Below are 25838 nucleotides of genomic sequence, written 5' to 3'. Positions count from 1 at the left end.
AAAAAGGAAATCAATACCTTTTCAAGCAGAGCTAATACCTTGCAATGATCCCTACACCGAACACATTCACGGGAATCTCATTTATTGATCAATTTTAGCGTGCTTAAAGTGTTAAGTGCAACAGATAATGATTCGGAATGAACTTTTGTTTGAAGTGTGACTATTGTTGACAAAGTACGGTGTTGTAGACATTCTTGACTGTATTTCACTCGGACGAACATTGTACAATAATGTAATTTTGTTTTTGTTTTGTTTAGTGTGGTCATAATCTTGTCTACGCTGAATGTTAGCCAAGTGACGTCATCGTGAAACTTGAAATGTTCAAGGCTGTGTTGTTTCAGTTGCTGTACTGGAGTCTCTGTTCTTTTTTAGCAATCACTAATCAGTGTCATTACACCAATGGAAGGAATTAGAATATTGGTGCTGTGGGCACTGATTTTGCCCGCTGCTGTTTGCCTCAGCAAAGAACCATGTCTAGAACGAAGGCCGTACCTTGCTGAGCATCAAGATGCATGGAAGGTAAGCTAAAAATCAGAGATTGTCATTATTTTAGCTCAGACTGCGCGCAGTGAATGATAACAAAATTTCAGCGCAATATTAAATCAAAGTCGCGCAGAACTATACTGAGATATCTGCCTTATTTCAAGAATGACCGAGCTGACCGTTATCACGACCACAAAAGGTTTGATTTGAAACTGATGTTGCGAAATCAATTTTTCTGCATTGCGATGGCATAGGATCAATAGGATAATATTAACATAACAGGCGCGATTGAAAGCATTTTTACGTCGGTGTCGTTTATTTATTATAACAAAGATGCATAAATTTGTTTATAAGGTGTCAGTGTTTTACGGAATGCTGAGCGAAGCGTTCTGACATTGTTAGAAACGAATGGTGTGGCACTTATGGTACACATATATTTCACTTAACCACATCGCTAAACGGGAAACATAGAGAAGAAATTTACGTCAATGAAGAGCAGAGTAAAAATATTTTTTAAATTTGGAGGGATAAATACTATGCGCGATTTTCTCCACAAGCGAATTAGTATAGTGAGCAGCGGCTGCGATAAATTGATATGTGTCAGTGCAAGAGGAAGATTATCCAATCACTTCAGTGTTTCCAGTTCATTACCATGCGAATCATATGTGTAGTTGGAATGCACATTTTAGATTCCGTTTGCTGGAAGCCTTGTAGTAATGATGGTCCTTGCTATAGAATAGTTATGAAATCGAAAATCTCATCACGTATCCAAGTTGCAACTACTTTTATTGAACAGCTAATCTTCTATCAGCTTTGTGGGTGAAACATTGAAAGTAATACCAAAAAGAGCAACGCATCATCATACACATACTCTCAAAGTGTGCCCTACGCTTCATTTACGTGCCCAATAGCACAAACAGTGAGGCATTAAATGCAGATGTTGCAAAAGTAAGATGAAAAGTTTCACCGAAGATTACGGTATGTCGTCTAATGTGAATTCTTAGGATTGTTGTTTAGTTGTTTTGATTTTGCTCTAAATTGAGACGGATAATTTGAGAAAGAAGTGTATGTACGTACATTAGCATACAAGTTTTTACTTGTATTGGATATCTTCACACCCAGATTTTTCAGTAGCTGCATGCTTGTAATCCATGTCACCTTTCTGTTTCACAAATTCTCGCACTCGGCGGCTCAGATTGGGCTCGGTTGACTTTATCTACATATCTAACCACGCAAGTGGTACACACGCACGTGTGAAGCACCACCTGAAGAACGTTTCGATTCACAATGGACGGCATCAATGGGTTTAAAGTGACTCCCCCACCTTTGTTTCACGGTGCGGGATAGCATGAGTGTGGGACGAGGAGTATCCGCTCCGGGAACCGAGATGTATATAGTCTGCCTTGTCGATACAGCCGGGATGTTTCCAAAACTGTGCCACTTAATTATAATAGCTTCCAGGGCATGGTACATGGCTTAGTGCTTTTCCCGAAGCTTCCTAATGTGTTTTTTTCTGCACGGTGATGGCGACGCCACGCCATACAGAAATCGGTGCCTAAGAGCACCTTTTACAAACTCACATCTTTGCTCACCTTATTCCTGTGGCACATACTTTGTTGTCGTTGCACAAGGTATCAGGCCTTCGCCAATTTTCTCGGCACGTACTCATTCGCGCGGTTACGCCACCGAAAGCGATGGTAGAGGTAAAGGCAACGGCGACATCGCTGAACGCGAGAACTGGCCCTTACGAGCTACGGTGTCAAATTCAGAACAGCGTTACTTCTAAAATCTTGCACAGTAGGAAAAGACAGAAAAGAGTCTTTCTAAGCCAGTAGCGCTGCTATAATATAGCATAAGGGCATTGTATTCTGCAAAAAAATCGTGTAGTTGAGATGGGCGAATGTGGTCGTCAAATGTCGGCTGCGTGCACTGCAGCGAGAAAACATGTTTGAGTGCTTGCGGGCCACCACGGTTCACACAGTTCTCTTCCAATGCTGAAATCAATGAATACCATGGAACTGAAATGAGCCCACATTTGGCATAATACTTGTTCCTTGGTCAGCATAGTTCCCATAATACGCGAACTTCATGATGTAGTCATTTTTTTCTAGTGGTTTTGGGACTCCCTACGCGTGTGCCCAGTTTCGTCGCTGCTCCTATTCTTCAGAGTAAAGTTAGTTACCTGCATGCCGTGCTAAACTGAAAATATGAATTAAAACGGCTCAGTAGATGGAATGGCAAGTGTTAAAGTATAAAACTCAACGTATTATAAAGATATGGACGCGTAAATCAATGATCAGTTGTTCACAGCAACCAAGGAAATCTCAGGATGAGGCGAAGCTGTTTGAAATGCGAAAGTTTTTTTTTTGCGCACGGCAGTCACTTTTGGCGTCTATCTATCTATCTATCTATCTATCTATCTATCTATCTATCTATCTATCTATCTATCTATCTATCTATCTATCTATCTATCTATCTATCTATCTATCTATCTATCTATCTATCTATCTATCTATCTATCTATCTATCTATCTATCTATCTATCTATCTATCTATCTATCTATCTATCTATCTATCTATCTATCTATCTATCTATCTATCTATCTATCTATCTATCTATCTATCTATCTATCTATCTATCTATCTATCTATCTATCTATCTATCTATCTATCTATCTATCTATCTATCTATCTATCTATCTATCTATCTATCTATCTATCTATCTATCTATCTATCTATCTATCTATCTATCTATCTATCTATCTATCTATCTATCTATCTATCTATCTATCTATCTATCTATCTATCTATCTATCTATCTATCTATCTATCTATCTATCTATCTATCTATCTATCTATCCGCTTATATCTTGGTGCTCTGTTGATCAGCCTTTTAGATTGGCGTGAACCAATATTAGTATGATAGGTACTAATATGATACCCGTGGGTTGGTATAATACACTGGTATGCGCGGATATGCTGTGGGTGAATGACACTTTCTATCTACCTTGGTACGGTGATAACACACATGGGTTATTTTAACGCGTGAGCATTAAACAAAGGCTGCCATCAGCAGCGTCGACCCGATCGAAGAATGCAAAAAAAGTGTCAACGTCCTAGCAGGAATAAGCGACAGCATCCTGCGTGTCAATCAAGTATTCTGCCACAAAGCCATGCTAGGTCTGGAAACTACTTTTCAAATCGATCTTATTCGTGTAACATCAGTTGTGGTTGCAGTGCCGGCTAAGCGATTTTATAAACATTACATATGTACTCCTTTGATACAGCCGTCACGTCGGGCTAACCTCAATTGTGGTTAGCTGTCACCGCTGAACTGGATTTAAGTAGCAGTGTCCAAGGCTACCATCCTCGCGAGCATCATCGTTTCATATCAGCTATTGTTTCTGGTGTTGCTAATACTCATGTTCCGCATTGCATCGCTATGCAAGTGCAAACAAATGGTTAAAAAACACATCTTCATCTGTTTAACGTATGCATGTGCTATCTTCTGTAACGTTTATGCTTACATTTAGCGTCATTTTGTAACGCGTCACTCAATAAAAAAATTAGAACACGGTGACCTTCCCTCCGCATGCTTCGCATAACGTCGATTCCCAAGGTACGTGGGATCTGCCTAAGCTTTTTACCATCATAGTTATGAAAAGATGCCCACTGAGGTTATCAATCGCACACTGCAAACACCTTGCAAAGGCATTCAGTGGGGTATCTTTACTGACCGAAGCAGTGCCCTAATGTGATGGCAGTAAAGTCCGAGAGAAAGAATGCATATCCTTAGTTTTGTGACAATGAGGTGAGATGATAGCAATAGGTGGCTTACGCAACATGGTCACAGTTTTTTCAACTCCTAAAAGAAAAGGCTGCGTCAATCAACAACCCACAGAAGATACCATTGGCGTTGCAGGGCGCTTAAATTCCCCTTCGCCCACCCCTTCTCGCCAAAAATCAAACATTGCAGCTGTTAATTCACTGCGCTGTTCCAGGTAGTGCTGAGAGAAACTTAACTTGGTTGCGCCTTGCTTCGCGCTTTCTAACCACCACATATTCCATCGCATCCGAGTAGGAAAGCTCGAAACAGTCTTCGCGACGGCACGACTGTCTCCGGCCTCCTTTGTTACGTGCGCCTGCCATGGGAAGAGCAAAAAAAGTTCGGATGCTCTAAGACGAAGTGGCTTGCCGGGAAAGTCGTCCTGTCACCCTGTTTGAATAGGATCGCAGATGCTCAAACAACCGATAACATCGTGTAGAGGTTGCAGTTGAGAAAAAAATCACGTTGAGTTGAGAACTCCAAGTTTCAATTGGGAGAAAGCGAACAGCAACGTTTCAGTAATCAGCGCCTTTGAGAGAGTGATCCCACCATGTGAGCAACGGAAAACACCCAACGTCGAGCCTGATTACGAAACGGCAGTGAAAGCGATCGTTTCTGCCCCAAGATCCTACGAATAGAGTTCGCGGCAACTGGGAAAACAGCAAAAATTGAAACTTGCTTTGCAAGACTTTGTGAGCATTGTCAGAAAGCGCAGCTGCTCGGTTGTCGAGTGAGAAATCTTGAGGCAACGCGAGTCAAACAATATTGCACAGTACGCAGCCTGGAATTACCAATATATCATTAAAGTAAACAGAAAATTGCTGTCCCTTCTCTCCACAAATTAGGATGCAAGGTTGAAGATCACTTGTCGCAACCATTGTATCACACATTGGATGATTTGAACAAGATGCCTTTGGTCGTTATTAAGGCTTCTTCGGGAGGCCAAGGCTTGTCCATTTGCTCTCGCGCTCGCGATCTCACTAAATAGCTACGTGTCCAAAGAAGAAGAAAAAAAGAAGAAAAACTAGGCTCAAGATGAGATGGCGCGCGTGACGTATTTTCTTTGCTTGTGCTTTTTCTCCCTACTCAACTTGCAGCGCTTTCATCAGGATGGGAGAGACAGGCTTCAATTGTGGCATGTGACAAATCTTTGCAACTCTGCTGGTACTGTACAGATTTTAAAAGTTTTTATGGTGGTGAATTCGTAAGACGATTAGCTCTTCCAGTGAGTCCATTCTGTGGCTACTTGAAGAAGTGCTGCGCCTTTAAAAAGCTCTCGCAATACTTAGCAAAACTAAGTGAAATCTGACGGGCACCTTGCAAATCTTAGCAAGAGCAGTCCAAGGTAGGTGCTTACTCGAGCCTTTCACAGCTCAGTGCAAGCTGCGCATATTTTCAGTCTTGCATGTCTATATATGCGAATTCACACACAAACACACACACAAACACACGCGCACAATCACGTGCACGCACACGCACGTACACACACGTACACATACATGCACTCACACATACACTTACCTACACACACACGCATACAGGTACACACACCACACGCTTGAACACACAAAGATACTCATCCACACGTGTGCGCTCACACAGACACACACCAGATATGCACCCACATACACACCTGTGTGCAGTCACGCAAACGCACGCACACTAGTGTATATGAAGTATGGCGAAGCACCCCCCTTCTGAAAAGAGTTTCTGGTAACGCCCTTGTTGTCTGCGAGCTTTTGTTGGATGTTTTTTTCTTGCTGCCCCTTGCGGCCTGTTGGTTTTCCTCAAGCTCTTATTCCCTGTGTTTATCACAAGTGGTTTTTCCTATGTTTCCCTTGCCGTATTCATTGCCTGTTGACTGGATTACTACAACTGAGCTCCTCAAGGTTGCTGACGGGTTATGCAATGCTTATCTTACATATTCCCGGATATATCAATGAGTAAACCCTCATGCTATGAATTGCTGTCTACCTGGTTGGATACTGCCTCCTCAAAGTGCTGATCTATGGTGCGATATCCACCCACTATTAACCGATTTTTTTATGTACCACGAAGCTTTCATTTGAAGAAGTGCGCAGTGATTTTGGGGCAGCTGTGTATGGTGAACTCTGAAACTATCACAATATGATATTGTGATACTTTCTGTTGCAGCTGCTGAATGTACCAGGGAGATATCACCTGTTCATGAGATCCTACGAAAAGGAGCCATTCTACAAAAACAAGAAGTGTGTTTTCAACGAGCTCGTCTCTGTAAACGCAGAAGAGCTGTACACCGTGAATCTTATTGGGGCCACAGATCCCACCGACGGGTCGCGGTAAGCATTGGTTTCTTTGTTGCCACACATCGGTGGTAGTGCAGTTGCCCCTACAGCATAATATGAAGGTGTTTATAGGGAAATCACTGCAAGAAAATACTTATTAAAAGCGACGTAAAATTTCTCAAAGAAATGAAGTAAAGCAATCTGCGTACTTTGACAGCCTAACAAATTAGCGGAGATCGTTTTGAAAAAATGGGCTGATTTGTCCATAGATATGGAATTATATTTTAATTGATTCTAAGTGATTGCCGAACACAAAAGCGTTAGCCATATATGAAGGACCAAAAAGGCAAACTTGGTTCAATATATCTATTTAAATGCATTCTTCGAAATGCTTGACAGTCAGCAGTTCTCACACGTGCAGCTTACTGTACCAGAAAAAGTTGCCCTTGTGGTGTCTCCACCCCCTAATCGTCAAGTTTTTTTCTCAAGTACATTAATACTTATCGTAGGAGAGCTTAGCAAATACACTTAAAATGTAACAGAGTGCTTGCACATGCATTTACCTTGATTGATTGATTGATTGGTTTGTGGGGTTTAACGTCCCAAAACCAGCATGCATTTACCTGCTGATTACGTACTTATTGCACAAATATCAAACTTGCGCACAGCCAACGTATTGTAAGAATATAGTATTCTTCAAGTAAGTGTTAAAAATTGATATCAGCAATAATTTGCGACGCTTTTAATGAAGAAGGGGAGTATGTTCCGGCGCTCATTAAAGGCCGACTCCGGCGATTTTCTGACCATGTCAAGGTAATGGTGTTTCTATGTTCCTGAGACACTCTTGGCACGAGCCCAATAGCTGAAAAGCTAAGGAAATTCGAAAATAATTTTTAATAAGCAAAAAGGTGCAATACCAATACCAAAACCCAACCGGGCACCCTGTCTGTGTATGACGTACTATTTGGTAAGAATCGGAGGCCGTATACCGGTCCCGCCGGCGCGGAGTACGAAAACCGTGAAAGCCAGGCCAGCAAAGCACCGGCCAAGCAGCACAGAGGAAGGAGGAAAACTTTCCCGTGCTATACCCGTGCCAAACAACACCGCAGTTGCCTTGTGGCAAGCACAATAAACGCTGTAGCGGCCAAATCAGCTACGCTATCGGCTGCGTCACTGGGACGTCATGCCGTTCTCGACGTCGCACAGACAATGCTGCCAGTAGTTCTGGCAAGCGAGGGGATCTTTTCCAGGCAATCTTTAAAATTTTTTTCTAAGCATTCAGCGCATCTCCCAAGTCTGTAATTTGGCATAAATGACAAAATATGCGAAGGAACGTACTCAGTGAATTTCATTGAGATCCATTGACCTCAAAAAATCGCCGGAGTCGGCCATTTAAAGAGACACGTCAGAATGAAATTTATATGTGTGAAAACATCTAAAATGAATATTATGAACAGCAGGGCCCTCCTTACCGAGAATAGAAGGTAAAGGCAGTAGAATAGATGCGCCGCAGCACGACATTCCTCAAAATAATCCGAATGACGTCAAACGAACCACCTACAATTAATCTCTAATAATCGATCTAGCTGCACAAAATAAACAAATTTCCGTGCATACATAGACGCAATGAAATGCTGCTTGTTCGTTTCTGTTTCATTTATACAAAAGAAAACCGCTGGATGTTACTATAGAGAATGTTGCGAGCGGCTCAAAAATTCAGTTTTTGCGTGGTTAAACTGGACAGGTCGTGCCATCTAGTGGGGTCGAGTTGAGTCAAAACAGTTCGGAGATCCCTAAACTAATAACAGGAAATTGTTAGATGCCATTGCTGTTGTGGCTCCCACTGCTTTCGTTTTTATACTATTGTTGGCGGACGCGCAGTAAAGCCGGGCAATGTAGGGCACGGCAACAGTGACGTGACACGTTCCGCTTCTTGATGCAGGTGATTTGAAGTGCGCTAAAACGTGATTTTGTTTAAAAATAAGTCATTACTTCGCACACAAGTAATACTACGAGGTTTCTGGACCGTTATTTCAACAACGAACACTTCGCACACAAGTAATACTACGAGGTTTCTGGACCGTTATTTCAACAATGAACGTCGACCTGATAGCTTCCTTTAGTGTCCCTTTAAAATATGCGCTTATTGCAATTTTGAAGGTATTGGCTGAAACTATTCGCCTTATTTCCACATAGATTCCATTTCATGCTTACTTTTATGCAATTATGAGTGGGGAACAGTCGACTATAAATTCAAAATGACGCTACGTAATGTTAAAATGAGCAATTGACTGGCGTCAATCTGCTCTTACAAAATATTTTGTTTCCCCTTCACAAGGAGGTAAGTGCTTCCGATAAACACAAACACCCTGCATCAAAAGATGGAACGAACCAAATAAATGAAGCGCATGCCTTGTGCGAGGAGCTTAGGTATAAAATAATTCATGTAAAGTGCCGAAAAGCGCACGTACTTCAAACTGGCAGCACGCGTCACCCATAATATTGCTGTCACTTTACCTGAAATTGCTGTTTTTTTTGTTTCCTCGGCGAAGCGCAGAAACTTTGTCATAGGTTGAAAGAGTGGTTCCAAAGTAGTTGACGTTATGGGCTCAGTCATTTTTTTTCATTCACTAATCCGTAGTATTCATGAAAATTCACCTGCACAGAATCCTTGTCAATGCGACATTTCATGGAAAGTCTTGCGTGATACTACTTTCTTTCAGGGAACCAGTGAACTTGTTGATTTATTTATGCGTGCGCTTTCAAAGTGTACTTAGCAGATTCGTACGCGGCTAGTCAAAGTTTTTAAATAGCTGGGCGTGCAAGAAAGTTTCGTTTGTTGCAATTACTATTTCTGTGAAACTTGCAGCCTTGCAAACAGCAGCAACGTTTTTCGAAGCAATATTGCGTTTTTAGCTGTCATAGCTCCCCAACACTGGGCCCCGAAATTTCACAGAACCTAGCGGTAACGTTTGAAGGCAATTGAAATTGACGGTATTTGCGTATTCTTACATCCACAAAGGCCACATGTGTACGTGCGCACAAGTGAGCAGCACGCAAATAATTCTAGTAATAAATTACGTAAAACAATCCTCACAAAGTGTTCACAAAGCCAGATTGTCGCAAAAAACTGCAATAATGCTACTTTTAGGAGTAGCCTGTGGAACGTCCTCGTGAATCGCTACACCAAAGCCTAAGTCAATCTACAGCTACATGCCTCTTCGGGGACTTTGAGAAAGAATCAACTGATGGCCGCTACAAAATAATCTACTAAATGTTACATGCGCATTGTTTGCTGCAGTACCTGCGCCGAAAAAAATTTGCGGAGAAGTGCCTAAAAGGGTGGTGCGGAGAAGTTCCATTTACAATACAGAGCAAGAAAGAGGCGTGAGGAGCGACTCACTAGGAATTCGCTCGCTTAGCCATCTAACTCGATGGGCCTAAAAACAAAAGCAGCATTCTTGATCGATCGAGTGCGTCTTCAGGAAACAACAGGTGGAAAAGGTGAAAACTATACAGTTTATCTCACTGTTGTGCACCCGTCGCTACCTTTCACTGCAATATAAGAAGAGAAAAACATAAGCGTGGCATGTATATTATTCTACGCATGGCATAGATGTCAGTAATTTTTATTGTGAACTGTGGTATATGACCTATCGTATAAATAAGTCATAGTCACGTCGCGTAACACTAAGTTCGGTGTGTATCAACAATCAAGCAAGCGAAATTGTTTTGAGCTCACCATGAGCGTTGCACGTAAGGTATTCCGCACATGACATACATGCCATGTTTATCATGTTACCGCCTGTAACATATGCTGGCATATTGTCACGTTACAAAATACCAACCTTGGTGTATATCAAGCGGTTAGAACAACCACAAGCTCGTCTTAAGCGTGGCACGTAAGTCATTGTGTACATGACATGCATGCCATGATAATTATGTTACCACATGTGAATTATGTTTGTAATACAGTCACGACATGCAATACCAGTTTTGATGCTTATCTATTAAATTAAACCGCTGCGAGCATCTCGAAGTCAAGGCATGCAAATCATGGCTTACATGACATGCGTCTAATGATTTATAACTCAAGACTTATCAGTTATGTCGGCCATAGAATCTTGTCATGGCCTACAAATTTCGGTATATAAAATTGACAAAAAAAAGCTGCAAGAGCGTTAGAACAACAGTGGGAAGATCAGGTGATTTATGGCAGGCACATCATGACTTTCATGGTATGAGCTGTCATTTACAGCCATGGGAGCATAGTCAAGATGGATAGATAGATAGAGGATATATATATATATATATATATATATATATATATATATATATATATATATATATATATATATATATATATATAGATAGATAGATAGATAGATAGATAGATAGATAGATAGATAGATAGATAGATAGATAGACAGACTGATCGTGTAAAAATTGCCTCGCATTTAAACAGGCGAAGAGCAGGCAGTCATTGTCTCTAAAGACTGAAGAGTGTATGTAGGTAAAGATTATCAAATGTGCAACTGCGGTGGTAATGGCCATGACAACTTAAAGCAATCTCCACGAGCGTTAAAAAGAATTTGTACGATATTTCAATGTATTGCTCTTCTGCCACTGCCCAAGATGTGAACAATGCCTTACAGCCGAAGGATACGCATTTTGGCTGGTTAGGTATTGATTGTCATGAAAATTTTGCAAGAAGGCGGGATCAAAAATGAAAAAGATCCCGGTGTGTTGTATATGGGCTTTTCGTTCCGTATTCTAGAGCTGTACCTGTATTGTTCTCCTAAGTGTATGTATGTATGTATGTATGTATGTATGTATGTATGTATGTATGTATGTATGTATGTATGTATGTATGTATGTATGTATGTATGTATGTATGTATGTATGTATGTATGTATGTATGTATGTATGTATGTATGTATGTATGAATGTATGAATGTATGAATGTATGTATGTATGTATGTATGTATGTATGTATGTATGTATGTATGTATGTATGTATGTATGTATGTATGTATGTATGTATGTATGTATGTATGTATGTATGTATGTATGTATGTATGTATGTATGTATGTATGTATGTATGTACGTATGTACGTACGTACGTACGTACGTACGTACGTACGTACGTATGTATGTATGTATGTATGTATGTTAGCGTGTTGGGATGGAGGACATGCACAAATGAAGTATGCTGCTGCGGAAAGGTATGCGCCTGCACTTGAATATACCGCGTTTCTGTGATGAACAACAACTTCTGTCGATGACTCAAGAAAGTTACAACTTCTCCGTCTGGCATGGTAGTGTGCGCAGCTTATGCGCAACGCATACATACACACTTTAGCTATGTGTACGGCGCGTGTCGTTTTCAAAGCATTATATAACATCACTGAATTGTCTGTTTGAAGATCCAAACCGAAATTTTTCCGCCGTCTTACTCTCGTAACTTTACTTTTGGTGTGGATCTTTTTTCACCTCACGAAGCTGTCACATATTTTTCACGTGCGAAAGTATTTTTTTTTGCCGGCATACAAATCTTCATCACCAAACCATTCCATCCATTTCGTTCGACCATTAGCCCGGCCACTTTGTGAGTAACATAACGACCGTCATTTGCATATTCGCCTGAATTTGATGAAGGAGTTTGCCTCTTGCTTCGCTTGTTGTTCCACCACTAATTTCTCGAACTGCGGCCACAGAGAATCTCAATGACGCTAGCAAGTTAGACTGCGGTGCACTTTCACTCTAGCGAAAGACCTCCAAGGTGAATACATTGTCGCTTGTAAAAGTCATGACCTAAAGAAGGTACAAATAAATTAGACCGCTGCAGAAAAAGAGTGCTTGCTGTTGTGGTGATAGTTTAATGTTTATGGTTACACAGGGGTCATGGGCCGGAGGCCAAATGTCTTCCCCTAATTTTATCCTCAATCGGGCAACATTAGTGGTGTGAGCATTAACTCCCACAACATTGATTTATAGTAAAGTGTAGAGTACTACACGTAACGTCGTATTGCATTGAAAGTGTATATGAGACAATACCGCCATTTATAACTCTTTATTTGGTATCAAAACTTTCTAAACTTCTACAACGGCCGAAATTTCCTAATGGCGAGTTCAGTATCTTCGTTTTCGGTTGTTCTTGAAGTCATTGAGCTTGGCGTTATTAATGCTTTTGCAACTGCTTTCTCCCACCACATGTTTCTTAAAACTAAGCAATAGCAGTGGTGATGAAAAAGTTTGCTCGCGTGGAAATCCTAGTACCAGCAGTGTGTTTTGATTTCACACCTTGAGGTCCGATTATACCAGACAGTGACTCACTGAGTTTACCTCTAGTTGATGGGAAGTTGTTGGGCGCTTGGCACTCTCCGCGGTTAACCAGTCTATCTAACACAATGCAATTCGTAACCTTCATAATATTTTTATTGGTGGCTGTCTCGACGCTAGCTCTTCGTTGTGCACGGCACAATAAAAAATGACTAGTATGTGGTTTTTGTATTTGGTCATTGAGAAAAAAATTGAAACCTTTTTTAGTAAAGGTAGCCTTAAAGCCCCCACGCTATGCGTATTGTTATAACGTGTAGCTTTTAACAAACGCACGCTGCTTTACACGCAAGTGGCTTGCCACACCAGTACTTTTTTGTTATTCGGTCAGCAACTGCATGAATACTATGAACACATTTTTGCCGCTGGCGCCTATGCCACTATTATGGTCCGTAATGCCCAAATGTGATAAAATTGCCGCATGCATTGTTCGTTCTATGTGTGAGTGCAAGCGTGAAAGGAAAGCATACGAGTGCAGCTGAAGCAGGCAGAAAACGCACCGTCCTATCACCATCGTGCAGTGGGCAAATAGAACGTCGTGGCGCAAGCAGGAACTGCATTCTTGGATCGGCTAGGCAGTCACCCTCAGTACACCGCATGCGTCTAGCGACGCCTTGTGTGTCAGTGCTCTTTCTTTGACCATATTTATATCCGCGCTACCCAGCCTTTATATATGACATGATTGCGTGCAAGCTGGCTAGAATCTGGTTTTCATAAGCACAGGTCCACAACCTCGCTCACTAACTGACTCACTCAGATTCACGCAGACCGAGATCGGGTGGTGAGTTGGAGTCGAAGTCTGAGTGATTAATGTTTGAGTAAATTTGATCTCGGGTGAGTCTGGCTGAGAAAGAAGTTTAGGGAGTCTGAGTCCGGGTGAAGTCTATTATCGAAACTTAGTCCTCGGGATCCGTGTGTGCGATGTACATTGTCTAAACGTGCGTAAGTGAGCTTCACATTTTTATGAACCTAAAGCCAAGTTTACTGTTTTTCAGCACGGCTGACAGCCTTATCTTGCCCCACGTTTACACTTGCGTGGGCTTACGCAAATTACACCACAGGAGTGTTCATGCACCAGCACAATATTTATTGATCGGAAGCGTGAGTGCCTCTCCTCGTGGGGCAGACTATTTCATGGGAAGTTCTCGATAAAAATATAGTGTTAATGTTGTTGCTACTTTATTGCCCCTCCCCACCCCCTGCAAAAATTATTTTGTATCAGTCGCGCCTTTCATAAAATTTGTAATGAGCTCCAGCACCTGATAACTCACATATTCAAATTCAAATTCAAACTTTTTATTTACCAGACCAAACTGGAAGGTCGGCATGACTGAAAGCTCTGAGAACGGTTTGACAAAGGCTCTGGTGACTTGTAAATGTATGATATCGAAGGCCACCATGTTGGGATTCGATGAGTCAGCTCCGGCTTAATAATGTGCTTACAAAATTGGGACGGCTCCCCGTCCTCCTAAGTGGAGTACGACGTGCTCGAAATTGTGAAACACTTTTTCTAAACACACGTAGAGCAGAAATTATGTGGCATATTAGCGTTAAAGCGCATTTACACGACGATCGAAAAAACTCGACGCCAACGCACTCATGGGCACTTGGACTCAATCAGGCTTGTAGCAAGGAGCAAGTGAAAGTCTGAGTGAGTCTGATTCAGGATAATTTTGGTGCGTCGGAGTGCGAATCAGCCCAATGCGTAGAAAATATTTATTGAGAGAATCAGAGTCAGCCTCTTTTCTTTTTTATACGAACTACTGCGATGGCGGATCGCATTCGTATCTTACGCCAAGCATTTATCCTGATATACGCATGCGCCCTAGTTGATGTAAATCCATTGGTGAGCCACAATGCTTGGAAGGACTACGGATAAGCCTATAACTCCTGTGGATATACCTATGAAAGGAACAACCCTGAAGTTCTGTAGTCGACAGCCTCGCAACTTCAAGCCAAAGAATTCGCGACAAAGAACTCAACAGGAGACGGAAAGAACGCGAGACGCTGAAATTCTCCGGCACACTCCGTGAAGTTTATTGGGGCCAGTGACCGCTTTGTGCGCAAGAACTGCCCTATCAACTACCAGTGGCTACCCTACGTGTCTGTTGTGCGCACGTTTGACGTACGAGAACTCTATGCGTCTTCAATTTGGCCAATAGTGAAATTCTTTTTAGGCGTTGTCAAAAGGAAGACGCTTACTATCTGTAGCTGCCGACAAATTGCGCAACGCTCCTGTTGGCATGCAAGCGCACCCGAAATTCTTTCTCTGAAGTGGAGCTTCGCTTTGACATTCTTCTCACCACCACCTGTTCTGCGATGTTTGAATGCCTCGGCGCATTTTTTCGATGCTTACGACACAGGAGGATGTGGAATGCAGCTTACTGGCTTCAGCCGCCTGACTCTCGGAGCACAGAATATGACCCTATTTTCTCTTTCACAACAAAGGCTAATGTAGGTGAGGCCACGTTCCTGAACATAGATAGGACACGAGCCAAGTTGGAACGAATGCGCATGAGAGGCAACGACTCTAGATCGAATCGTGAAATGAGAAGGTTCATAATATTGCGATAGCGTCCAGAGATTGAAGTTGGCCGATAATATTTCATGTGAGTTGGTGAAACAGACCAAAGGAGGAAGAATTACTCTTGTGAATGAGCGGGTAATGATCTCTCAGTACAATATGGAACGTCACAAGTGCTTGAATTCGACGGTATGTCACAGATTATGGCTCGCAGCCAATAAACAGCAAGCATGTTCAGAATGACCAGGCTCTTGCCAGAGGAACAGCTTGATTTGTGTGAGCGGAACGCTGACGGGACAGCCTTGGCGCTGTTCCTTCCGCCAAAAATACAGGCCGCGCGCACATGTGCAGCCTTGTTGCTTAACTTAAAATTCACCCCGTCCGTTGTGTATTAAACTAAAATGACTCGAACGGGAAAGTGTTCTTTTTCATCTCCACCCATGTGGCGAAGAACATCTATCTGCTTATTTGACACAACCACCGGTTCGTTATTTTTCTTTTTCTTTACATAGAAAACTTGCGTGCGTGCGCTCACCTGTTGAATAGCTTTATTTTTTATTTATGCCCTCTAAATGTCAACTGGTCTCTATGGCGTTCTTCACTTTAACATTTAGGAGGAGAGACGACGACGAAGTGTCTCTTCATAGAACGCTTCTGCTTTCGGCTCCGAGCATTGTTATCAAGTTTTTCGCTTTCTACGGGAGACGCTGCTCCCTGCCCCAAGGCGACGGACGCGGAGTCATCCACTGGTCCGCCCAGCCAGAGGTCTGCTATGGCGAGCTCCTCGGTAAATCAGCGCGCCTGGCCCAGAACCAGTGAGGCCAACGGTGATAGTCACTGCATCATGGCTGTGGACGTGGAGCCTTCTGCGGCTATGTCCGACCATAGACCACCTTTGGCAAGCTCGTCGCGGAAACGAAGCACCTGTTCGAGCACCAGCGAGGACACGGAACTGTACTCGGCCACTGGCGACGACTCGTCGGATGACGACTTCGAGACCGTGAGAAGCAGGAAGGCCAAAAGAAGAAGTATCAAGTCGTCTTCACCAGCAGGGACATTAACGTCTCAGTCAAAAGGAGAATGCTGGCCGCACACCATCCTCTTCATGCCCGAGGACTCCACCATCAGCCTTCGAGCAGTAAACAGGCAAGCTCTCTCTATGTACTTTGAGGGGGTAGCACCAAACGACATTAAGGATATCCGGGTGAACACGCGGAAGAATATTCTAGCTGTGGACACAATGACTGCCAGCGCCATAGACAAGCTTCGCAGAGTATCAGATTTGGGAGGCATCAAAGTACGACCGGTTATTCCAATGGACGGTGCCTGCACGGCGGGAGTAATCTACGACATTGATTTGGCCATAGCAAACTCGGACCTCCCAACTCTCATAAAACCAGCGAACGAAGGAGTTCTCATCGCGAATGTACTTCGCCTCGGAAACACCCGATGTGTAAAGATAATGTTCAAAGGAGATTCCATTCCGTCGCATGTCAAAGTGGGACACTTCCGACATCCTGTTCGACCATTTGTCCCTAAACCACTCCAGTGCCATAACTGCATGAAAATTGGTCACATCAAGAGTGTATGTACAAACACCACAGTATGCCCCCGATGCGCTGAGCCGCACACTGCAGACGCATGTCGGGCAACAAGTCTGAAGTGCAGAAACTGTGATGGTCCGCATGATGCTGCATCCAAGGAATGCCCTCGGATTAAGAAGGAAATAGCCATTATCAAACAAATGGTTAGGGACAATTCAACCCACAGAGAGGCTGCTGAAAGGGTACGGCGGCGACGTAGTCGCCGACGGAGGCGTGGAGGACAGAGTGTTGCGCATAACCCATTTCCTCCGAGCACGAGTGAAGTAGTAAGCACGAAGCGAAAAGAAGTGGAGAAGCTCACAGCTGCGGATGAGTGGCCTACGCTTCCGCGTACACAGCCTGCAAAGGAGCCTCCTGCGAGGCCTCGCCGCCCTACACCTTCCACCGAGTCTACTTCCGTTGAGGATGTGTCAAGGGTCGATCGACAGATCATCCCGATGTTACGATCCCTCGTCGCTGTCATGGCAGACATACTAAGAAGCCTGGGAACTCCAACCGCTCGAAGCGGGTTACAGGTGTTGGACGCGCTGAGCCCAGTCCTCGCCTCCCTCGCGTAGAGTCATGGCAGGAGATCAACAATCGTTCCGCAAAGACGTCAGAGAAGCATCAGTCATCCAGTGGAACGCAAGAGGACTTAGATCACGGATTTCCGATTTTCGTCAGTACGTGTTTTCTAACCTTTTCCCAATCATCGTAATATGTGAACCGAAATTATCAAACCCGATCAGGCTATCTGGCTACGAATCAATCCCGTCCAAAACCCGAAACGAAAGCAGCAAGGTCATTGTGTATATTCGTCGGGAGCTTACCTACATCATTCAACCTGTGTCGCCTCATGATGAGAACCAATATGTTTGCCTGACTGTGAAGCAGAAAACCCTCACCTTCACATTAATAGGTGTCTACTTATCTCCCTCAGCCCGTTTTGATTGCCAAAGACTGGATGACATTCTTTCGAGCGTCCCGGATCCGTGGATAATTATAGGAGACTTCAACGCCCACCACCCAATCTGGGGAAGTTCAAAAGTCAATACCACGGGCCGGAGGCTGGCTTCATTTGTATCGACTCATGAACTGTCTCTACTTAATGATGGGAGCCCTACATTTCTGCGAGGATCAACGTACAGCAGCTGTTTGGACTTGACGTTCGTGTCACGTCGCTTCGCCACAAGCGTTAAGTGGTTTTTAGACATCGAGACACATGGTAGCGATCACATCCCCAGTTATCTCACCATCGAAGGCTTTGCTAGCGACCACCCGCCGAAAACCGTACGGAAGATCGATCTTTCAGCATTCAAAACCAACATTGAACACGCTTGTGAAAAAGGCTTAACCTCTGACATTGAGCAAGCGATCAAACAAGCAGCGCAGAGTGCGATGCGCACGCTGGCATATTCTTCAAAGCCCTCAGAAACGGACATGGAGTTAGAGCGACTCCGTGCGACTCGTCGGCGTGCGGAGCGTAGATATCGACGCACAAAATCCATTCAAGATCTACGGATGGCCAGGCGCATGCAAAAGAAGATCCAGCGTCGTATAGACAAACTGGAGTTTCAACGGTGGGCGAAATTTTGCGCGAGTCTAGACCCTCGCAAACCGCTTTCTCAAATATGGCGAACCGTGCGAGGCCTACGCACATTTCCCCAACAACGTTTTCCGTTTAAAGCCTTGGCCCTTTTCCAAAATAGAAGGGATATCGAGGTAGCGGAAGATTTTTGTAGGAAGATTGCGGGCCCACCAAATTGCACAGAAGCCCTTACTGCTCATTACACGCCACATTCACTTGACCCGCACCTGGACCTGCCTTTTTCAATGGAAGAACTGAATGTGGCTCTTGCTTCATGCAATCGATTGTCATCGCCTGGGCCGGATGGCATATCATACCGCCTATTATGCAATCTCGGTGATCGAGCACGAAGTGCTTTGCTGGAAGTATTCAATGAGTCTTGGAGAGATGGAACGGTCCCCAGAGAGTGGAAAACAAGCCGGTTGGTTGCACTTCTCAAACCTGGAAAATCGCCTCTAGAGCTGACATCATACCGCCCAATAGCGCTGGCTAGTTGCGTAGGGAAGCTGATGGAGCGAATGATCCTTGCCAGACTCGAGTGGTTCCTAGAACGCCATAGAATATATCCAGACGCCATGGCCGGTTTTCGTCGTCTTCGGAGCTCCATTGACAATGTCATTGACCTGGTGACCTACGTACAACACCAGAAAATGAGCGGACGGTTATCTGTCGCACTATTTTTAGATGTCAAAGGAGCATATGACAATGTTTCTCACGAAGCCATACTTGACGCCCTCGAGTCAGTTGGTTTGGGTGGGCGAGTGTACCGCTGGATCCAATGCTACCTACATATGAGATCATTGTTTATGCAAACTGATGATGGGCCGACTTCTGAACATTATACACACCGTGGTGTTCCTCAAGGTGGTGTATTGAGCCCCACACTGTTCAACCTGGTTCTGATCGGTCTCGTTGAACGCATACCAGATTCCGTGCAGATATCTCTCTATGCAGATGATATTTGTGCCTGGACATCAGGTGTAACACGTCCTCAGGTACGTGCGAGACTCCAGAAAGCAGCGAATTCAATATCGGCGTACCTTAGAGAACAAGGCCTCGAGATTTCTCCTGAGAAATCGGCGCTGGTCGCGTTCACGCGGAAGGCAATGACGTCATATCCCATCGCCATCAATGGACACAGTGTCTGCTACGCCAGGACCCACAGGTTTTTGGGGGTCACGATCGATCGAAATCTCTGCTGGAGTCCCCATGTGGCCACTCTAAAGAAGCGCCTAACGGCCATCGCACAACTTTTCAAGTTCCTCGGAGGCAAAACGTGGGGCACATCAGTGCACGCGATGTTGCATTTGTACAAAACGCTGTTTCTGGGGTACCTGCGGTATAGCTTGCCGGTTCTGACGAACGCTTGCAAAAGCAGTATACGCACAATAGAAAACGCCCAGGGCCAGGCACTCAGAGTTTGTCTTGGATTACCACGCTGTACATCAACAGCAGAAACCATCGCAATCGCCAAAGATCATCCGGCCACAGTGCACATTACTTTGGAGGTGCTTAGAGCTCATATTAGACACCTTGCTCGCGCCCCTGCCCACCACCTAGCTTCGCTTCCAGAAGATCGACCGAGTGCCTCCTTCTGTAAGAGAGTATTGACTTTCCGTGAGTGCCTTCCAACAGTCTACACACCTCCGGAACGGATACTAACACCTCCTTGGTGCTTGGACCGACCAAAACTGCGCTTGACAGTGCCGGGGATTCGCAAGAAGGCGGAGCTCTCGGCGCCAGCTTTAAAGCAGATGATTCTACTCATGCTACACGAAGAATACAAAGATCATGTCAAACTTTACACGGATGGCTCGACAACTGTTGGAGGATCTGCAGGAGCTGTGATCTTCCCAGCAAGAGCCGAAACCATCCAGTTCAGAACGTCACACAAGACGACATCGACAGCCGTGGAGCTCGCGGCACTCCGCAGCGCACTCCGCAGGATTGACCAAGAGACACCACAAAAATGGAGCATTTTTACTGATTCGAAACCAGCTCTCCAATGTCTACACAATACTCTACGTCGTGGACCTCAAGATCAATTGGCGCTCGAAATACGACAACTGTACCATCACCTAATAGACGAAGGACATGACATATCTTTTCAGTGGTTACCAGGCCATTGCGGCATCATCGGTAACGAGCATGCCGACAATGCAGCTAAGAATGCTCACGAAAATGGAGTGATGGAACCTATTCCACTATCAAGAAGCGACGCAGCAGCAAAGATTAATACGCTTGCGCAGGATGTCGCAAGGTCTATGCGGAATACGCCCGGTTTTCTCCACACCCGTCTTCACCGCCTGGACCCATGCCTACGACTTACTATTCCATCTGGCCTACCCCGATCCGAGACGACCCTTCTCTGCCGTATGTGGCTTGGGGTGTCCTTCACGAACGCTTTTGCCTGCCGCATCGGAATGAGAGACAGCGCTACATGCGACCATTGCGACAATGACGAAACAATTGAACATATTTTATGTCAGTGCCCCCAGTACAGCTCTCAGCGACAGTCCCTCTCAGCAGTGTTTGCTCGCCTCGACGACCAGCCATTTTCTGAGCAGTCAATCTTGGAATGTCGGAAAGATCGAGCTTCACGCCAGAAAGCAACGAAGGCGCTGATGAAGTTTCTGCGAGCGACCCGCCTCGTAGAACGATTGTGACACTACTGTGTGCGAGTGTGTTTATGTGTGTTTGTGCTTCTCTTCCTCCCTTTCCCCTTACCCTTTCCCCAGTGCAGGGTAGCAAACCGGATATGTTTTCTGGTTAACCTCCCTGCCTTTCCGCATTAAAATTTTCTCTCTCTCTCAACATTTAGGAACACCCTCAAGAACAGCTAGTTTTCCTCTCGCAGCAGCGTCCTTGAAGAAGCGTCTTACTCCTTAAGCAATTTAACTCGGCCTCATGTTCCTCAGTCCTAAATATATTAGGGTGCTACTTAATGCCGTGGAAACGCAGAAACTTTTCCTTGCATCCCGCTTTATTGTGCGACATGGCCGATGCACTAAAATGCGGCATTACGCTGAGGCAAATGTGAGATTCACAGTGAAATCTTGGCATGCAAGGGTGCAGCACTTCGTGGAATCGCGCGAAAGACTCCACTCGTCAGCCATCCCTCAGCCTTAATTGGCAGCTGCGCCTTGTTGCTAGGCGGTTGACGCGGCCATTCGCCGGCATTGGAAATTCAAATTCTACGGTTTATTTGCCGAGGGTCTTATTCCGGGCTTTGTACGCATGGATGCACGTTGTCGCACTTGCTAGGCGCAGTATTGCACGCGTCGTGAGTTGAGTGACAGAGTGCTTTCGGGGGAGTGCACGCAGAAATTTTCCGTAAACAAAAAAAGTAAAACAACCCTGCCGCGTATAAAAGCAACCTTGCAAAGACACTCAAAATGTGCATCTTCTTGGAAAAACACAACTTCGAAGCGTACTTAAAGAGAGAATGACAAGCAAGGACTAGTCATGAACTTGTTATCTATCTATCTATCTATCTATCTATCTATCTATCTATCTATCTATCTATCTATCTATCTATCTATCTATCTATCTATCTATCTATCTATCTATCTATCTATCTATCTATCTATCTATCTATCTATCTATCTATCTATCTATCTATCTATCTATCTATCTATCTATCTATCTATCTATCTATCTATCTATCTATCTATCTATCTATCTATCTATCTATCTATCTATCTATCTATCTATCTATCTATCTATCTATCTATCTATCTATCTATCTATCTATCTATCTATCTATCTATCTATCTATCTATCTATCTATCTATCTATCTATCTATCTATCTATCTGTCTGTCTGTCTGTCTGTCTGTCTGTCTGTCTGTCTGTCTGTCTGTCTGTCTGTCTGTCTGTCTGTCTGTCTGTCTGTCTGTCTGTCTGTCTGTCTGTCTGTCTGTCTGTCTGTCTGTCTGTCTGTCTGTCAAGATGAGATGACAGTCAGGTACGAAGTCAAGTTCTTCGTAAATCTCATTTAGATGGAGAACGATATGAAATGCATTCTTGAAGTAGTCGTTGGTTCTTCCTTACGGTCTTGCATGCGCATTTTCCATAAACTGTGCAGTGCCATAAAGAAGAGCATATCAAAAGGCACTTCATAAAGGCGTGTTAGGAGAAGGTAACGTATAGTATGTGAATCATTGTTAACACACACACACACACACACACACACACACACACACACACACACACACACACACACACACACACACACACACACACACACACACACACACACACACACACACACACACACACACACACACACACACACACACACACACACACACACAAACACACAAACACACACACACACACACACACACACACACGCACGCACACACACACACACACACACACAAACACACACACACACACATATATATATATATATATATATATATATATATATATATATATATATATATATATATATATATATATATATATATATATATATATATATATGACGCTATGATGAATCGGAGACGTGGCCTGGCTCATACACCAAGTTTATTTCATCTCTGACTTCTTCCTTCTCTGCCTCTACCAACCATCGCTTCATACGTCACACGATTCCCCCTCCCCCCGAAAGATGGCACTGGTTACAAACTATAACAAATTAGAAATTAGAAAGTGAACGAACAAAACAATGCCCAAATTCCCAGATTCACGTCCAGACGGAGTTCCACAATCTCACTAAATCTTCAAGGCCGATTGACCAGTCCGATAAATTTTATGACAACTCTGGTGGGCGAGGTTGACTGTAGCGTTCTGGCCAACAGAAGCACGCCTTGAACGTAGAAATTACTGATGACACAGCGATTCTTGTTATGAATGATCAAGGGTCGAAGTATTTGTAGCATTTGAGAGTCGGATGTCGTAGGCACGAAGTTTTCCGTCGTAGACGCTGCTTTCTGTGTCGTGGCTGAGACAGAACGAGTGCTTGCAGCCTGCATGTGCGAGAACCGAAGCTGACGGTATGATGCCTTTGTTCCTTCATTGTACACGTTGTAGCTGCACGTCTCTTTCGTAGCTTTCTGTGGTCTTCTCTCAGTTTGTCGAATCGTAGACACGGCGTTGAGAACTGGTGCAGAAAACTTTGTCGACGTTGCTTTCTGTTAAGATGGTTTAGGGATTGACTATGTCTTTGCTGCTTTAATTGGTGTTGTCTCCGATTAAGCCACAAGTATACTCGTGATGAGGTTTCGCTTGTTCGCTGTTTTTGTTCGAGTAAGCGTTGCAGTGCCTGGGGTTCTTGGAGTTGTATTTGTTCAAATTGCTCGTTTTGTTGTGAAAGTTGGTCAGATGAGTATCTTTCAGGAACATGAGTCTCCTTTTCTTTGCGTGATGTTGTGATCACTAGATAGTCGGCAGTCGATACTCTACTGTTGGGCTCATTTTGCGATGAAAGCAGCGTGACAGACTGATGAGAAAGCTCCAAAAATGGTTGTGCGTCATCATTGATTGTAAATGCTTCTGTCAGTTGACAATGTTCTGGCATTGGCGGATTCAAAACTTCTGCAGTGCTTTGACTCGCATGTGTGTTATCACTTGACGATGCGGGCACAACCGACATGGATTGAGGTGGTTCAGATGGCGTATGTTTTTCTATTTGCAGCGTGATTAGGCTGACAATGTCTGTCGAACGACCCTGGTCCGGAACGTCAGGGTAGGGGCTGGTATTGCGAGGATTCACCAGCTCGTCACGCGTAAATTCCGTCGCACGCTCGAAACCGTCTGGGCCTTGTGTGTGACACGAAGCATCAAGGTATTCGGGTGGTTCAGTTAAATGTGAAGTGTTGTGGTGCAGTGAACACGTTGAAAATGCTGATTTAATAGTTCTTGGGAAAGCCGGCTTTAGGTTTAGTCTTTTGCCGAAATGGTCATATGATGGTACAATGGTGGTATATTTTCTCTGAGGTCTCGTTTGGGAAATAGGCTTACGGCGTGAAGACTTCGCGTAACTCTGATGGGCGAGTTGAAAAGTCTTCCGCTGATGAGGTATAGACAGGTCTTCATAGTATTCTTCGAAACGGGTGATCATTTCTTCTTTGATCTTTTTCCAAGACTCATCGTTCTCGAAGATGTGGGTGAGGTAAAATTTGAATGCCTCACCTGAGATGTAGTCAGTAAAATTAATGATCATCTCCCGTTCCGACCAGGATGCAGCGGCGGCGAGGACCTCGAATAGGTTGAACCAGTCCTGTACGGGTCCGTCGTCCGCTGATCCGGTGTACTTGGGGAGGTCGAGGTCAGCCGATGGTTCTGTCATGGGGCTGGTCGTTGTTCTTCTAGGCGATGATTCGGTAGTCAATGTATGGTCAGGGTGTCTTCTGGGGAACTGCGTGGATGATGAGTGACTGATGAAGGGGCAGGCAGGTCTCCATCCTGTTGACTCGTGTGACGCTATAATGAATGGGAGACGTGGCCTGGCTCATACGCCATGTTTATTCTACTCTGCACTTCTTCCTCATCTGCCTCTACCAACCATCGCTTCATACGTCACACACACACACACACACACACACACACACACACACACACACACACACACACACACACACACACACACACACACACACACACACACACACACACACACACACACACACACACACACACACACACACACACACACACACACACACACACATATATATATATATATATATATATATACATATATATATATATGTATATACATATATATATATATATATATATATATATATATATATATATATATATATATATATATATATATATATATATATATATATATATATATATATATATTACCACATGAGCCAACTATTTTCACGGAAATGTTTCTGTGTCATTGGTTTACTTGTTTATTGATATTGCAAGAAGAAACACAAAATTCAAAATTAAATCTTCCCAAAATTAAATATTTTATTTATAATAACCTTCAGTTTCACAAAAAAAAAACTCACAGCATATCTACGGAGTGAATGATGATGAGTGGGGCGAAGCGTCCGTCAGTCCATTCTTTCTTGCTTACGTCCGTCCGTTCATGCGTGTGTCCGTTGTGTGTCCGTACCTGTTTCCGTCCGATCGTGACTTCATCTGTCCATGCGTCCGTCCATCCATTTGTCTGTGCGTCTGTCCCTACGTCCGTCCGTCCAGCTGTCTGTCTGTCCGTCCATCCATTTTTCCGCGTGCTTGTCTGTCTGTCCGTACATG

General features: G+C 43.9%; 1 protein-coding gene across 2 annotated transcripts in view; it reads left to right on the top strand.

The window, feature by feature from the left end:
* Positions 1 to 25838, top strand: part of LOC119178492 (male-specific histamine-binding salivary protein) — a 32981-nt gene that overhangs the window by 631 nt on the left and 6512 nt on the right. For both annotated transcript variants that reach the window (XM_037429699.2, XM_037429698.2), the window contains exons 2-3: positions 373 to 519; positions 6465 to 6628. In XM_037429699.2, the coding sequence (XP_037285596.2) occupies positions 400 to 519; positions 6465 to 6628 (284 nt within the window). In that variant the 5' untranslated portion in view covers positions 373 to 399. The remainder of the gene's footprint in view (positions 1 to 372; positions 520 to 6464; positions 6629 to 25838) is intronic.

The sequence above is a fragment of the Rhipicephalus microplus genome, chromosome 1 (assembly GCF_043290135.1).
Source record: "Rhipicephalus microplus isolate Deutch F79 chromosome 1, USDA_Rmic, whole genome shotgun sequence".
NCBI classification, from domain to species: Eukaryota; Metazoa; Arthropoda; class Arachnida; order Ixodida; family Ixodidae; genus Rhipicephalus; species Rhipicephalus microplus.
The sequence above is the reverse complement of the archived record's forward strand: the minus strand, read 5'-3'. Positions and strand labels throughout refer to the sequence as shown.